General features: G+C 48.2%; 1 protein-coding gene across 1 annotated transcript; it reads left to right on the top strand.

Moving 5' to 3' along the window:
- Positions 1-588: 588 nt before the first annotated feature.
- Lrrc74b (leucine rich repeat containing 74B) lies at positions 589-16,443 on the top strand. Its single transcript, XM_027413183.2, has 9 exons — positions 589-724; positions 1,410-1,552; positions 1,897-2,029; positions 2,893-3,099; positions 7,514-7,623; positions 7,983-8,098; positions 11,495-11,573; positions 12,885-12,980; positions 16,267-16,443. The coding sequence occupies exons 1-9, from the start codon at positions 589-591 to the stop codon at positions 16,441-16,443; spliced, it is 1,197 nt and encodes a 398-aa protein (XP_027268984.1).
- Positions 16,444-17,271: the final 828 nt, after the last annotated feature.

Raw genomic sequence — 17,271 nt, forward strand, 5'->3', positions numbered from 1 at the left:
CCACTCCACTTCTTTATAGGGTGGGCTGTGACCAATGTGGGGTAACAGAAGCACAGAGGGGCTCTGAGCTCAAACAGGGAGATTCCAAAGTGCAACAGGGCAAGTCAGGTTTGGGATGCCCCCGCTGGCGCAGTAGCACACAGCAAAGACTAGATCTTGCGAGGAAGCTGAGACCCTCGGGCAGGGACAGCACAGTTGTGACTCCAGAGAAAAACGTTCGCTAGACTCTACAGGGTCCTTAGGTCTTCCCTAGAGCCACCTCCTGCACCAAAACACAAGCTCTAAAGTCAGACTAGAAAAGTTCATGAAAGGAACATGGAGGAGGTGCGGTAGTTAGCCCTGTTGAAGAACATATACCAAGCAAGGTCCTGGTGATTCTGCAGCCACAAACAACACCCGGTTCCCAGGGAGACCGCGGGGTGGGAGGGGAGCATCATTACTGGGCCCAGGGACCACCTGCTGCCCGTAAATCAAATTTGATTGGCCAGTGAGGTCAGAGGGACCGCCCACATCCCTGGGAAGCGTTCCAAGCTGTGAGCTGTGCGCGTTCTCAGTCTCTGTGCCCCCGACTCGGAAGTGAGGGTAAACATGAAGGGTCCCTGCAAGGCATCTACGAAGAATGAAGATCAAGAGGGAAGAGCAGCTGCCACTGCGCGTCAGGCGGAGGCCCCGGAGGCCAACAATTTCTGGACCGCAGATTCCCACTTTGCTCTGGAAACAGAAGGTGCCTTGTCCTCCGCGTGGGGTCCTGGTTGGACTCCTCCAGCACCCAGGTGGTGCGAGTCCTCTGGAGTGGGACCACATGCTTCAGTGGGGCCTCATCCCCCATTATCAGCAGCTGATACCCCTTGCTCTCGTGGAGGCATGAGACGGCCCAATGCTTAGAACTGTCTTGCAGAATAATCTGTAAATGAAACACCCTAACAGACGGTGGTGTTGCACTTGGAAGGGTTCAGGGCCGGGTGTTCCAAAGTATAGGAAAAACTTAGGTAAGGGATGCATTGAGTTTAGAATTGTTTGGAGTTATTTTAGAATTATTAAACACCATACGTCGTCTGTAGACATTATGACCGGGGGACTGAGAATGTAAGGCAGTTGGTAAAGTGCTTGCCTAGCATGCTTGAAACCTTGGGTTCAACACTCCCCTCAGCCAACAAGTTGGAAGCCAACTTGGGGGGGGGGGTGATCTGTGATACCTGGGCCGGATGGGATGGGGCCAGCATACACTTCAGCAGTAGGTTCTGACTAGCTCTGTGACTTGGAGAAAAGACTTTTTTAGTCATGAGGCCCTCATCTGGGAAAAGAGTGTAGTAAATAGCCGCTGACGCAGGAGGAAATGGCAAGGGCAGGAAAAGGGGTGGGGCTGTGCCAATGTAGAGTTCTTCCTTTGTCCCCCTGTCTACTGTTAGGCACCCATAGTCTTGGAGAACCGGTCATGGCTACCCACTATTTGGAGTCTTGCCAGGCCCTTAGTGTTGTGCCGGCATCTTGTCTTCTGCGCCAAGGGAGCGCTTCTGAATTGAACCTTCGACATCGTGGCCTGGGGCCCCAGGTATCTCTCAGGGAACCTGGAAACAGGAAGGATGTGGGAGACAGTGGCCATCTTGTCCTTGAGTCCATTTTACAAACTCACAGCCTTCCTCTGTGCCATGCATATCCCATCCCCCATGCCTGTAACACAGGATGGAGGCTGTGACAGAGATGAGTGCTGCAACTGCAAGAAGGCTCTAGGAAATGAGGTCTAAGTTGTACTTAGAGGGAGAAGCAGATGTTACCTGGAGGAGATGGGAGCTCTGGGGTTTAAACTGAGGTAATGGTTATCTGCCCCTGGGAAGGACCAGACCTCTCAAGGGCCCTGTGTGCCTCTGCCTCTTGTACCTCTCTGTTCTGTTCCAGGGGGCCCGGGCTCTGGCTTCCATGTTGACCTCTAATGTCTACATCAAGCGTCTGGATCTTCGGGACAATGGGCTCTGTGGGGCCGGGGCAGAGGCTCTGGCTGATGTCCTGTGTAAGAACAACATTATCTCTGGTAGGTAGATGCTGAGTTTTTGAGTCTGAGCAGTAGGCACGCTTGGAGCCCTTCTTTCCTCAGGAGAGTGCTCCCTCACTGGGCCTTCTTGGCTGTTGCTAGGAGATGAGGAAGGCCCCCATCACAGGGTGTGGCATGTGAGGTGAGCCTCCTTTCTGGGAGTTTCCTCATTGGTGTAGCCAATGCTGAATGCTGCTCTTTGCCTGACCCATCCTATAGCTATCTCCCCTGGTGAGCACCTCACCCCTGCACATGGTAGACTCCCAGTGCCTGAGTGCAGGATGAGAGAGGCACAGAGAAGCAGGGGAGAACCAATTCTCCATCAGCTGAGAATTGGAAGGGTTAGTGGCAGTTGGGTGAGGCTGCTTGTAGATGACAGCTCAGCCAATGAAGCGTGAGCTGACCCAGGCAGGCAACACAACTCTGCTGGGCCTGTTTTCCGTCTCTAAAATGATCACAGCAACACCACTAAGCTCTCTGGGCTGTGGCCAACATTAAAGGAAGCCACAGAAGTAAACCTGAGTGAACATCTGAGCTCACACTGCTGGTGTGTGCTACTCCGGAGCAGTAGGACAGACAGGGTTTCTGAGGGAGGTTACATTGTTAGGAGACACCAATCATCAACAAGGCAGCTGACCCTCTCCCACAGCACTCTTGACAGACAGACAGTCATGGGATGGGGAGACCGGTGACCCAAGGTGACCCAGGCAATAGGTGGCAAAGCAGCAACCATGTCACCTTAGATAATCAGATTGAAAGCCGCTTCTTTTGCCTCAGACCAGGAGATTTAGGGATGTAGGGAAGTACAAGAGGGTGGTGCTTGGCCGAGGTTCCCACTGACCAAGCAGTGGTGCTCCCCTCAGATGTGGACCTGTCAGACAACCAGATTGGAGCTGCAGGGCTCCAGGCTATCTGTGCTGCCCTTGCCTTAAACCCAGCTGTGCAGAAGATGCAACTGGGAGGAAACAGGCTGGAGGAAAAGGCTGCCCAGCACCTCGCTGCTCTTCTGCTGCGTCACACAAGCCTGAAATCCCTAGACCTCAGCTATAATCAGCTCAATGACCTGGCAGGTAATACTTGGTCTGGGCAGTCATGGGTCATGAGTGCCCACTGCACACTGGTGTCAGGGGAGGGGGTGGACAGGGCCACACCCAGCTCCCGCCATAAATATTGATATGCTGGCATCTGTTCACCATACCTCTCTTGGTTCTTCTACTCCAACCACACAGAATTCCTAATTCCAGGCATTTCTCACTGCCCTCTGCTGTGGGGATCTATCTACAAACAAAAAAGTTCCTGACTTCAAGAGACATACACTAACAAGGCCATTCTTAGTAATCAGTGGCCCTCTAAAAGAAACAATGTGTGACTGGGCAGCAGTAGCACACACCTTTAATCCCAGCTCTCCGGAGGCAGAGGCAGGCAGATCGCTGTGAGTGTGAGGCCAGCCTGCGCTACAGAGCAAGTTCCAGGACAGCCTCCAAAGATACACAGAGAAATCCTGTCTCAGAAAGGAAGGTAGGGTGTGGTTCTAGAAAAGAATGGACCACGTGTTGTAGTGGGGCAGGTCTTTAACCTGAAATCTGTGGGGGGGGGGGGGGAAAGGACTCAACCATAGCAAGACCATGATGTTGATGAATCGTGAGCATGCAGGTGTGTTTCCTAGATTGGTAGATACTGGTGTGGTTGGGTGGGTGATCCAGGGGAGAATGACCAGGCTGTCGTTTGAAAAGGAAGCAGAGACTATGTGGCCTGCAGATCACTGCTGAAGGTATGAAGGCTTCATTCCAAGAAACTTGGGGGTAGTTTGGCAGCACGGAAGGGTCACCTGTGCCCTGCTTTAGGAGTTTCTGTCATCTAGATTGGCTGCAGCAAATTCTTCTCTTTAAAGGTCTATATTTATGTAAATGTTTGTTACATATGTGTTGGTGCCTGTGTAGGCTAGAAGAGGACATCCCATCCTCTACAGTTGGAGTCACAGATAGTTGGGAGCAACCCAGTGTGAATGCTGGGAACTGAACTCAGGTCCTCTGGAAGAGCAGCTTGTGCCCTTAGCTGCTCAGACACTTCTCCAGCACCTGACATAAATTCTTAGATGTCCCCATGTATATGCATTGTAGTGGACATTGTAGTTGTCCCAGGACAGCTGTCTAACCAGGAGTTCTGGTCTGTCCCAGATAATTGAGTGGAGTGACACTAACCTCAGCCCTAGAGTTTGACTGCTGAAGCCAATTGTCCTCTAAGAAAACTATTGTGGGAAGCCAGTGGAACTAAAGGAGACTGACAAACTGTAGCTGTGTCTTTGGGAATAGGAGCCAGCTTGCTATTACTGTAACGAATACCTTAGACAACCATCTTACAAAGGGAAATGATGCATCTGGACTCACAGTTTTGGAGATTTCAGCCTTTGATGGATTGGGCCTGTGGCTAAGAAAAAAAAAAAGCCCCCCAACTCATGGTCTAGAAGCAGAGAAGCAAAAGGGAGAGACTAGGATCATACAGTTCCTTCAAGGGAACTCCCAGTGGCCTAAGACCTTTAGATGGCATCATCTACCACATCCCAAACTTAGGGACCAAGAATAGACTTTATTTAATTTTGTATGTATAAGTGTTTGCCTGCATGTGTCAGTGCCCATGGAGGACAGAAGATAGCATCAGATCCACAGAACAGGAGTTACAGTCGGCTGAGAGCTGCCATGTGGGTACTGGGAGCCAAATCTGGACTCAATGTTAGCTCATCCAGTGCAGAGTCATCTCTCCAGCCCCAGGGACCAAGCCTTTAAAGCATGAAAGGGCCTTGGGGTGTGTTATCATGTAAGTTACAGACTAGCAGACAAGTGACAGAGAGGCAGTGGGACTCTGGGGGTCTGAGGTCTGAAGCTCTATGAGGGTATGCAAGGGGGAAAGGAGGAAGTGAAGATTCATTCTGTTCTGTTTCTCCAAGAGGGGATCGAAGGTTGTTTGGGGGAGTGCAAAGGGACTTGAGTCTCAGTCATGTACCATCTATGGCAATGGAGAAGCCGCCACAGGTGTGTGCCTCATAGAATGGAGATAGAGTTGCCATTACGGACCAGGAGAAGAGCGAACCTCACCCTTCAGCAGAAAAGAGTAACAGGGGGGCACCCACTGTCCTCTCCCAGTGTTAGCAGTGTCCAGGAGAAGTGGAAGACCCTTTATCTGAGAACCTAGAGGTATCTGGTCCAGCCCTGGATATGAGACAGTGCCCAAAACCTTAGTTGTGGTGCAGGTGCTAATGTGCCTGCTGCTGCATGTGCTAGCCAAGCAGGTGGCTGGGGGCACTCAGGCTTGGGACACGCTCTCTCTCTCTCTCTCTCTCTCTCTCTCTCACACACACACACACACACACACACACACACACACACACACACACACACACACACACACTTCCTTGGTTTGATTTAGTTCAATTTGATTTGGTTTTTGAGGCTGGGTCTCACTATGCAGCCCTGGGGCTTGGAATTCACTACAGCGTTTAGACTGGCCTTGAACTAAGGCTCCACCTGCCTCAGCCTCCAGGATGCTGGGATTATAGGAGTGGACCTCCACCCTTAGCCTCTCTGAGCACTTCAAACCAGCTTTTCTGCTCTATCTGCCAAGATAATGAAAAGAGGCCAAATTTGGATCCTCGGGGGTTCCAATCCAGGTACAGAGGTGAACCAGGCAGAGAGTGAGTTTGGAGTCGGGGGTGCTGTAAGGGCTCACAGGGCTAGAATAGTATGGGAAGGTGGAAGACAGTGAACATGGGTTCCGAGGGGCCCACCAAGCCTGGAGAGACAGGTGAGGCTTCTTGAGTCTGCACATCCAAGCTGTGAGGCTGAGGCATGGTCGACCAGATGGACGAGGGGTTACCAACATGGAGAACTGCACTGGGACTTGGATAGAACTGAGTCTGTGGAGAACTGGCAGATGGTCACACCCATCAGTGTTAACAGAATGAAGAGCTGGTTGTAAGGTGTGCCCCTGCCATTTGTCATGCTAGGTATTTATCAGGGTTCCACTCACTTCCTTCTGCTACTGCTCCTGCTTCTTTTTTGTTGGAAGCTTTTATCATTTATTATAGAAGTAGCAATTAATATTCTAGGTATCAACTCCAGAATATTTATCACTATGAATTTGACTATTTAGAATATATATTGGGTGCTTTGTATTCTCAAATAGGCCCCAGAGAAAGGAATTCCTTCTCACACGGGTGTCAGCAGTAAGAGCAGCAGCCTCTGGGTCTCACACTGCATAGCCTTAGATTTTCCTTTTGATATAGCACCAAGATGCCCCCTTTAATTGGTTAACAGCAAGAGTTACAAGTCATGTCCAGGGGAACCGCCTAAGGTAGCTGCTTTTCTCAAGGTCTTACCCGCCTCCCTGTCTCTGAGACATATGCGTGCCCTATTGTCAGTTGTTAAATGTACCTGTGGTATAAAAACTAGAACCCTTGTAGGATAACAGAGACCTCAGGAGAACTTTTAGAAGAAGCAACTTTTGGAGTCTTTTTAGAAAGAACTTTAGAGAATTTTAAAGGACTTTTAGAAATCTTAAAGGGGTTTTAGAGAGAGAACTTTTGAGGAGAGAGCTTTTAGGGAGAAATCTTAAAGAGAGCTTTTGAGAGAACTTTTTTGGGAAGCCTCCATCTTTGAAAAATAAAGAGCCATGAGTGGAACACGTGTGTGATCCAGTTTATTTCCCTCTCACCCTCAGACTCCTTTTAGAAAACCCTACCTGCCTGTTGTCTAGCCCCTAACCTGGACCGTGAGAATGCACCGAGGCTGGAACTTGAATGCTCTCATTACTTTTCCACACAGCTACTCCACCCAATAGGAATCCTGCTGGGATGCTCCTCCAGCTTCATGGCTCTACAGCAGCTGCTCAGTCACACCCCACTTAGCATTCAAGGACTCTCAAGTGCCCTTATTACTTCCTACATCATTGTACCTGCTTCCTCCTGCCTGTCCCCAGTTCCAGCATCAACCCAGTTTCACTTTGCATCCCTGTTACCCATCATGTGTGCATACATGTGGGTTCCTTGATTCTACGTTGTCTGCTCTGCCCTTACTTCTAGACTCCACCAACACTACATTGCATGTCTACCCTTTTTGTTTGTGGATTAGAATAGTTGGAATCTCTTTACTTCGAATCCATATCTTCCCAATTATATGTGGATTCCTTGCTGGGCATAGTGGCTCTTGTTTGCATTGTCAACACAATGGAGGTGACAACAAGATGATCAAGGCCAGTCTGGATGACAGAGTGAGTTCTAGACCTGTCTGTGTTGGAGGACAAGACCATGTTCCAGTGTATACATGTACATGTGTGAGCATGTGCACATACATACATGTCCCTTGCGGGTTATCCAGGTGTGTGCTGAATTTCATGACCCTCCTACCCAGCAGAAGCCCTGGCACATGGTGAACTTCAGGTCATTTTTGGACTTAGCAATTTTTGCCATAAAAATCTCTTTGTGCTCCTCAGGAGAGACACTTGGACCTGCCTTGGCAGAAAACACAGGACTCACAGAGCTTAACCTCAGTTGGAATCATCTTCGAGGCCCAGGAGCCATTGCACTTGCCAAGGGCCTGGAGGTATGAGACAGTCCTCAGAGCCTGTCTGAACGTTAGGGAAATTTTCCCCAAGCCAGTTCTTAACGCTACAGCTCTTCAGAAATGAACTTTAGCCCTTTCTGCACAACTTCCACGGTGCATCTTAGATGACCTATTTTCCTACCCCCACTAAATGATAGTATACTGCACTGACTCTCATTTCCCAAAGGGTCTATAGATAAATGTCAGCTGCCTCCGTGGCATCACACTGCTGTCTAGGACTGCTCCCTGTCTTTGTTATTGCTCGGGCTCTCCTGGACTCTGAGGCTATGGCCCTGGCTGGCCCTCCGGATGTCTGCACCATCAGATGTACCACACAGCTTTTGCTCTTTGTGTCCTAGGCAAATATATTCCTGAAGGTCCTAGACATCTCTCATAATGGCTTTGGAGACTCAGGAGCAGCTTCAGTAGGTGAGGCCCTCAAGGCCAACAACGTGTTGGAAGAACTAAACATGAGGTGAGAAACCAGGGTGCTGCTCTCAGGGCCACACAGAGATTGGGATCCTGTTCGCACTGATCCTATCACGTGGCTTGAGGCTCAGCTCTGTCCTCGTTCAAGGCTGTTGCTGGGGGCTGGGGTTGTAGTTAAGTTGGTAGAATGCTTATCTGTCGTGCCCAGGCTGTGGGTTCATGTCTCCACACCACATAAATCAGGAGTGGCGTCTTACTCCTCATTTCACTTCTGTTGCTGTGATGAAACACTGTGAGCAAAGCTGCTTTAGAGGAAGGGCTTATCCAGCTTACAATGCAGCTCAGATGTCAGCATTTCAGGGAAATCATATCTCACGCACAGTCAAGAGCCAAGAGCATGCCTTGTCCTCCATGCTGCCCCTTGCTGCTTCTCGCACTGTACAGTTTATTTGTGGTGCCACCCACAGCCAGCGTTAGTCTTCCTGCATCAATTACCAATCAAGACAACCCCCAAAGACATTTGGTAGGCCAATCTGATCTAGAGAATTCCTACTCACTGGGACTCTCTTCCAGGTAATAATTGATTGTGTCAAATTGACAATAAAACTGACCAACGCAACCATCCTTTGTTAACGTGACACACAAACACTTTAAGCTATAATTTCCCATCCTTGGTCCCCAAGGACTCATGTTTACTTTACAATGTAAAATACATTGCTTAAAAATTCCAGCAGCACTTCAGGGGCTGGAGACATGGCTCAGGATTAAGAGCATTTGTTGTTCTTTCAGAGGACCCAGATTTGGTTCCCAGCACCCACATGGTAGCTCACAATAACCCAGAGCTCTAGCTCCAGAGGATCTGATGACCTTTCTGATCTCCATGGGTACCAGGTACACACATGGTACAAGCACATACATGCAGGCAAAATGCTAATATATATAAGTTTTTAAAATTGTAACACTTTAAAAACCCAAGACCTCTTTGAAAGTTCAAAGTCTCAGTCAGGTGGTGGTGGCACACACCTTTAATCCCAGCACTCGGGAAGCAGAGGCGGGTGGATCTCTGTGAGTACGAGGCCAGCCTGTTCTACAAAGTGAGTGCCAGAATAGGCTCCAAAGCTACACAGAGAAACCCTGTCTCGAAAAGCCAAAAACAAACAAACAAACAAAACAAAACAAAAAAAACAAAAAACCAAAACAAAAAATTCCCCCAAACCAAAAAACAACAAAAATCACAGTCTCTTGGGGATGGAGAGATGGCGTACGGGCTCAGAGTATGCACTGCTCTTTCAGAAGACCCAAGTTTGGTCCTCACATCAATCAGATGGTTCACAACTTCCGCAACTCTGGCTTCAGTGGGTCCTGATAGCCTGTTTCTGAACTCCTCAGGTACTTGGATTCAAACACTAAAAGAAAAAAAAAAAAAAGACTTTAAGAATCCAGAGTGGGTTACTGTATTCTCACAAAGTCAAAAGCAAACTACATACTTAAACATTCTTATTCCAAGTGGGAAGAACTTGGGGATTAAAAACAATCAACACCTAAACAAAAGTAAAATTTGGCTGTGTGAATCCAATCCTGTAGCTGTGTCCACTGTTTCAGATTCATCATCTTTGGGGCTCTCAAAGGTTTAGGTAGGCTCATCTCTGCACTCTGCCACCTGCAGCATGCAGCTGTCTTCCTAGACTGGCTCCACACCACACCTTCATCTTGACAGGCATCCCGGTCCAAACATTTTAAATATTCTGGGGTCTCCATTGCAACCGAGGTCTCCACTTCATCAGTGGCGGGCCTCACCCTGACACAAGGAGCAATGTCCCCCTACTCTACATGACTTCCTCAATCATGCATCTCCCATGCTTTCAGAACCATTTCTACACGGACTCCACTTTGGACATTACCAAGTTCTGCCAGCTTCCGTCTACACGAGATGGAGCCTGGCCTCCTTAGTTAGCCTCTGGTGCCGACCCTGGGAGACACTTCCCTTTAGTCCCCAAGATGCACAAGTCTCACTTTAGGGGTGCTGATCTATTATAATAGCAGCTGATTCGGGCCGGGCGTTGGTGGCGCACGCCTTTAATCCCAGCACTCAGGAGGCAGAGGCAGGTGAATCTTTGTGAGTTCGAGACCAGCCTGGTCTACATGAGCTAGTTTCAGGACAGCCTCCAAAGCCATGGAGAAACCCTGTCTCGAAAAAACAAAAACAAACAAAATCCCTGCTGATTCTTCAGCCCCAGTAGATCAGCACACAATGGTTTTTAGCCAAAAGATTCAAACTAACAATCAAGTCTTTGCTCCTTTCTGGAATGTGACCAAGGTGTCATTGCTGTTTCAACGTTACTATCTTTCAAGCATCCTCAAGAACTAACTGGTAAGCTCTTCCCACAGCACCCCATGTTTTCCACACCTGTAAACCCAGTGCTTAGGAGGTGGAGGCAGGAAAAATCAAGAGTTCAAGGTCATCCTCAGCTATGCAGGAGTTACAGGCCTGCCTGGAATGCATAAGACTGCCTCTTTCCTTTCCTTTCCTTTCCTTTCCTTTCCTTTCCTTTTCTTTTCCTTTCTTTTCTTTTCCAGACAGGGTTTCTCAGTGTTGCCCTGGCTGTGCTGGAACTCACTCTGTAGACCAGGTTGGCCTCAAATTCAGAGATCCACCTGCCTCTGCCTTTCCAACCACCACCCAGCACACTCTATCTTAAGAAAAACAAAACAAAACAGGAAGAGGAAGTTAGTATTAGGTATGTAGGCCTGGCTTCAGAGGCAACCATTTGGAGGGGAGGAAGGACCGGGGTCCAGAGCAAATGTTGTGGTAATGGCTATGTGTTGCCAGTGGGCACAAGACACACACGGACATCTTCTGAGCCCAAAGAGCCTAGGAGCTAGCATCCCCTTATCTCCATGGGAGTGGGGGACACTCTAAATGTGCAGGTCACCCATGGGGCAGAGCATACGCATTTTTCAGACATTGACTGGGGCCTGGGCATGAGTGGAGGGCTGTGCTATAGAACCCAGTCTGCCAGAGGCAACTCAGGCAGGCAGGGCTCGGAGGCACTGAGCCCTGAGAGCTGGAAAGCTGTGATACTGATGTCACTGATGTTTTTTACTAGCCTTGCTAATGGGGTTCGATGTGGTGGTTCCATGCATGCCTGCAGAGTACACTGCCCCATCTAGCCTCCCTTATTTATTTTTACTTTTCTCCTCTCATATAATTACTCTAATAATTACTAATATATTTTCCAGGCTATTGTTGTTGTTAGTGTTTGTGTAGGAGAGAAAGCTTTTCTTGGCTTTCTGTCTGGCTTATCTCACTTAACATAATGCCCCCATTCCACCCATTTGCTTCAAATGACACAGTACTTCTTTCTTTATGGCTGAATGGACTCTATTGTAGATACCATACCTAGGCTGATTAACCGTGCCGCCTATGTCTGTCTTGTTGCAGAAACAACCGAATCTCCATGACAGGGGCCTTGAAGTTGGGGCTGGGTCTGCAAGTCAACCAGACACTGCGGATTCTTATTGTAAGTTTGAGCCTGGTTGGAGAGGGAGGCTCCAACACAGACTGGCCCTGTCTCTCTTCCCACAATCCTTTCCCCCACCAGCGCTCCTGCTGCAGAGACAGCATATGGGCATTTCTGGGAGAGAACCTCCTAGCTTCTTGTGACCACTGCTAACCCCTGACTCTTCCTTCCCACCCTTTTCCCAGTGGCCGTGACAGCTCCTTGCCATCCTTTCTCCTGCTCAAAGGAGTTCCACTGTGGGGAGGGTAGCCAGTGCTTCCCTAATTTACTTTCATCTTCTCTGGACTTTTGCTGTCCTTGATAAAACCCAGGGTCAGCTCAAGGGTACTGATTGGCCACAGTTTAGACATGCTGAGGTTTTTGTGTGTTCAGAGGTTCCTTTCCTCAGGTTTGCAGGAGGTGAGTGGGCAGTAGACAGGGTGATAGCAAAGACAGAGGGAAGGAGCCAGGTAAGGTGATCAGGTCCCAGCTGTACCAAATGTGCGGGGGAGGGGGCAATTCCATCTCCTGTGACATAGGAACCAAGAGCTATTTCAGGCTTGGGGCCATGTTTCCAGCCATCTGTTAGACAATGTCCAAGTCACAGTGAGTCTCAGAATCCCACCTGGATGAACTACCCACTTCTTCCGGGGTTGGGGCTCACAGCTCACCTCTGCATCTGCAGAGTTCCTTGCTGGATCCTCTCTCTTCTCACCTCCTGTCCTTGAGTCCCATTGACCTTGTTCACCCAACACCTGGTGATCTTTCCCAATCTGAAGCATGCCCTGCTGTGAACCTTCTTTTTATTATTGTTGTTTTGGTTTTTTTTTTTTTTTTTGGTTTTGGTTTTGTTTTTATGTGCATGTGTGCCTGGGTATATAGATGTAGCAGGGCACCAGGTCCCCAAGAGGATGCTTGGTACTGAACCTGGCTCCTCTATAAGAGAAGCAAGTGTCTTAACTGCTGAGCCACTTCTCTGGCACTTTTGTTTTTTGTTTAAAAATTTTAAAGATTTATTTATGTTTGAGTATTTTTACTTGCATGTATGTCTGTGTACCACATGTATGCCTAGTGCCCTCAGGGGGCAGAACCCTGGGATTAGTGTTACAGACAGTTGAGAGCCACTATGTGGGTACTGGGAATTGAACTCGGGTCCTCTGGAAAACAGGCCAGTGTTCTTAGCCACTGAACCATCTCTCCAGCCCCTAGTAGCCTCTTAACTTGGTAAGTCTTGAACCTTGAGTCCTCCAGCTTCTACCTCCTGAGCAGGGGGATCATGGGTATGGGTCCTCATAAAAGACTCTAGTATCCCAGTGATTTCATCTTTCTTAGATTTCCAAGAATCCCATTAGAAGTGAAGGATATGTCAGTCTTCTTAAATCTGTCCGGAACAACAGATCATCTGCCTTGGAGCTACTGGACCTCTCGGTAAGGGCTTCTTCTAATCCTTTTACAATCTGCCAGGAGCTCTGTGAGCTGCTGACATCTCTATATTAGAGGGACAATGGGAGTTAGCTGTCTTACTCTGCCCGGACACACTACCTGGCAGATGTGTCATTCCAGCCCAGGCCTGTGCTCCATAAAACCACTCCAACTCTGTGCCATTGTATGTTGAAAGTATATAATTTAAAATTTTATGTTATAGGGGTTACAAATAAGATGTTGCCTTGAGTCTCTGAAAGACTTCATATTTTTAAACAGTCTTTTACTTTATTTTATTTTGAGATGGAATCTCTCTATGTAGCCCTGGTTGTCCTAGAAGTTACTATTTAGACCAGGCTAATCTTATATACTGGTATGCATACCCACAGAGATCTGTCTGCTTCTACCTCCCAAGTTCTGGGATTAAAGGTGTGCTACCACACCTGGTTTTTAAACAGTGTTAAGACTGAAAGACAGAAGAGATGCCAGATCTCCTAGAACTGGAGTTACACCGACTCTTGTAAGCTGCCATGTGAATGTTGAGAACCAAATTCAGGTTCTCTGCAAAAACAGCAAGCACTCTTAACTGCTCAGCCATCTCTCCAGCTCGGCAACTCCCTCATTTTATACTTTAAAAAAATTTTAAACCTTGTCTCAAAAAACAAACAAAAACCACTTAAAAATTGAAATATAGGCCTGACCGTGGTGGCACACACCTTTAATCCCAGCACTCGGGAGGCAGAGACAGGCAGATCTCTGTGAGTTCGAGGCCAGCCTGGTCAATAGAGCAAGTTCCAGGACAGGCTCCAAAGCTACACAGAAAAACCCTGTCTTGAAAAACAAACAAATACAAAATAAAAATAGAATTATGAGATGAGATGTAGACCTGTAGAAAGTATTTGCATGGGGGCTGGGTGAGATAGTTCAGCAATTCAAAGCACTTGTTGCACCTGTAGAGGACACAAATTCAATTCCCAGCACCCACATGATGGCTCCCAACCATCCATAAGTCCAATCCCAGGGGACTCTGTACCTTCTTCCAGACATGCATGTGGTGTACAGACATACATACATTAAAAAAACTCATACACATAAAGTAGTAAAATAAAAAATAAACCTAGAAAAATAAAAAGAAAGTACTTACATGAAAGACTCCAGCAATACTAATTCTCTTCAACCCATTTATTTAGTTTTTTTTTTACGTAATCCCAGTACTTGGTGAGGGGGGATGTAAAATTCAGAGGTTCAGAAGTTCAAGGCTGGCATCAACTATGTAGTGAACTTGACACCAGACTATACTACACGAGTCTTTGTCTCAAAATATAAACAAACAAAAGCCAAAAAAAACCAAAAACAAGATTGAAAGCTATACATAGATTAAATACAGCTCTCAAATAGCACACACTCATGTAATTAAGCTGAAAGACCCCCCGAAGAGGTACTTTCGTAGAAGGAGACCCGCACCCAGGAATCAGCGAGACCACGAACTTGGATGCAAAGGCAAGAGGCTTTATTGGAGATACGGGTACCCGGGCGACTTAGCTTCTGTGTGGCTAAGCGTGCCGAGCCAAGGGAGAGGGGTCCTTATATAGGGAAAAAGGCGCAAGCTAGAAGCAGGGATTCTATTGGATAATTCTAATGAGGCATTGTACAGAGCTATTACCATTGGTCAATGTAAATGAGGCGCTACTCAGGGTTATTCAAATGAGGCGCAGTACAGAGTTACTCAAATGAGGTGAAATACAGAGTCATTCAAATGAGGCAAAGTACAGAGTCATTTCTATTGGATGGTTCAAATGAGACACAGAGCCATTCCAGACCAGCATATTCTCAAGGTCTGGTGTCTGGTACAACAGACTCAATTCCCCCCCTCCGCGTCCTGATGGCTGACCTTGGGGGCGGAGACCTTGGGACGGAGTGTTTCTCATCGGGCGGGGGCTAGGCCGGCTCACTTGGTGTTCGCTCTCGTGCCGGCCCACCTGGTGCTCGTTGCTCGGCCCCAGCCCCGAGGCGCGGTGCCAGGCGGGGCGGGCCGGGGGCGCGAGCCCTGTTGGGGTGAAGGCTTGGGAGGCCCCGGCAGCTCCGCGGCCCCCGTGTCCTTGGCCTTGGAGGCGGCTCCCCGCTCGCAGCTCCTGGACAAGCAGCACCGCTGCTCTCCCAGCTCAAGTTCCCCTTCTAGGCGCCGCACGTGCTGCATTCTCCAGCCCCGAGGCGAACCCTGGCCCTGCCCTGCTCAGTCCCCGCCAACTGCTCCTCCCGCCTGCTCCAGAGAGAATACCCAGCACCGGCACAGGCGGGGAAGACAGAGGGGCAGGGTGCATGCAGAAGCATTCCGAGCGGGTCTTTCAAAGCCAGATCAAGAAATAGAACACACATGTCTTAGTTGCTTTCCTGCTTCTTAGAAAACTCCATGACAAAGGCAACTTATATAAGAAAACATTTAATTCTGGACCCATGGTTTCAGAGGGTGAGGCCATGACCATTGTCTTAGTCAGGGTTCTATTGCTGTGAAGAGACACTATGACCACAGTGACTCTTGGAAAGGGAAACATCTGATTGAGGTAACAGCTTACATCTTCAGAGGTTCAGTCCATTTTCATCACAGTGGGGAGCATGTCAGTGTGCAGGCAGACATAGTGCTGGCTATATCCTACAGGCAACAGGAAGTCACCTGAGACACTGGACAGTATCCTTAACATAGGAAACCTCAAAGCCTGCCCCCACAGTGACACACTTCCTCCAGAAAAAGCCACATCTCCTATTAGTGCCACTCCCTATGAGATTATTCCAATTACATTCAAACCACCACAGCCATCATGGGGACCACGGCAGCAGGCAGGCAGGCATGGTGCTGGAGCAGCAGCTGAGAGCTCACCTCCTCACCAGGGTGAGGCAGGGAGAGCTAACTGGGAATGGTGTGGGAATTGAAAACTCAAGCCACACTCCTCACCCTCCTCGCCCTCAGTGGTACAACTCCTCCCTCTAATACAGCTACACCTCCTAATCCTTCCTCAAACATTTCAACCACCTGGGGACCACATATTCAAATATATGAGCCTATGAGGGTCATTCTTATTCACACTACCACAAATGCCCCTTCTAGTTCCTTTACTAAAGGCTCCTTAGTTCCTTTTCTTTCCTATTTTAATAGTAGGCAGAGTGGGTGTCATGAGATCGTTGTCTTCAAGACAGCAAATGCCTAAAAGAGCTTCTCTGCCACCTGGGTATGCAAATGAGAATAACCAAATCCTCAGAAAGTGCTAATATCTGTCTCCTAATGGTGTCTTCTTAGGAGATCCAAATGAACAGAGAGTGTGATGACCTCACCAACACAGTGAACGCAATTCTTCCAGGACTTTGTATAAAGAATAACACTTCCAGAAGAAAAGACTGGCCACCAGTCTCCACACCATCCCAACTGGCATCTGCTCCAACTGACTCTGGTCTCGTCTCTAGAATGCCACTCTAATGTCCACACCACTGCCCATTCAATATACAGCATGCTCTACCGCATCTGCCATAATCTGGGCTTCATTTGCTATGGATCATTCATCCAATCAAAAAACCTCCCATGAACAACATGGACACAAGGACAATGACATCTCTGTCATCCAGGTGTTCATGTTCTGGTGATCCTGTTAGACAAACTATAAGGAGAGGTACAAATGAAATTCCCAAGCTATTGCAAGAAGGCAAACAGTCAAAACCCATTGGAAGGCAACTGTTCATCACGCTCCAAACAGTAAAATCACCCATGTGCTTCAGTCTAGCCAACTGACTAATCTGTGCCTCAGAAATAACCTGAGCTGCATAAAAAACTACTGCTGGCTGGCCAGGTGGTGTAACTCATTAGTGTTTGCTTAGCATACAGAAAACCCTGGCTTTGATTCCACAGCACCAGATGAAGAAGCACAAACCCGCATGCCTGCAATTTGAGCACTCTAGAAGTATAGGCAGGAGGAACAGAAGTTCAAGGCCATCCTCCACAACCTAGTCAAGTTTGAGACCAGCTTGGGCTACAGAAGACCCTGTCTCAAAAAAGAAAAGTAAAAAGGCTATCTGTGGAGCTGGTGGCACATGCCTGTAATTCTGACCTCTGGAGATTGAGTTAGAGGCATAGTGACTTAAGACCAGACTGGGGTACATAGCACAAACCTGCATAAAAGAAGCACTGATGACATTCACTAAAGCCAGCTTTTTGTAGTAATGAAAGCTGGAAACAAGTGAAATGCCCGGTAACTGAGACCTGGAACAATGCTAATGTTCCATCATAATTCATGATGATAAACATCATTAA

This window comes from Cricetulus griseus, chromosome 4 (assembly GCF_003668045.3).
Source record: "Cricetulus griseus strain 17A/GY chromosome 4, alternate assembly CriGri-PICRH-1.0, whole genome shotgun sequence".
Taxonomy (NCBI): Eukaryota; Metazoa; Chordata; class Mammalia; order Rodentia; family Cricetidae; genus Cricetulus; species Cricetulus griseus.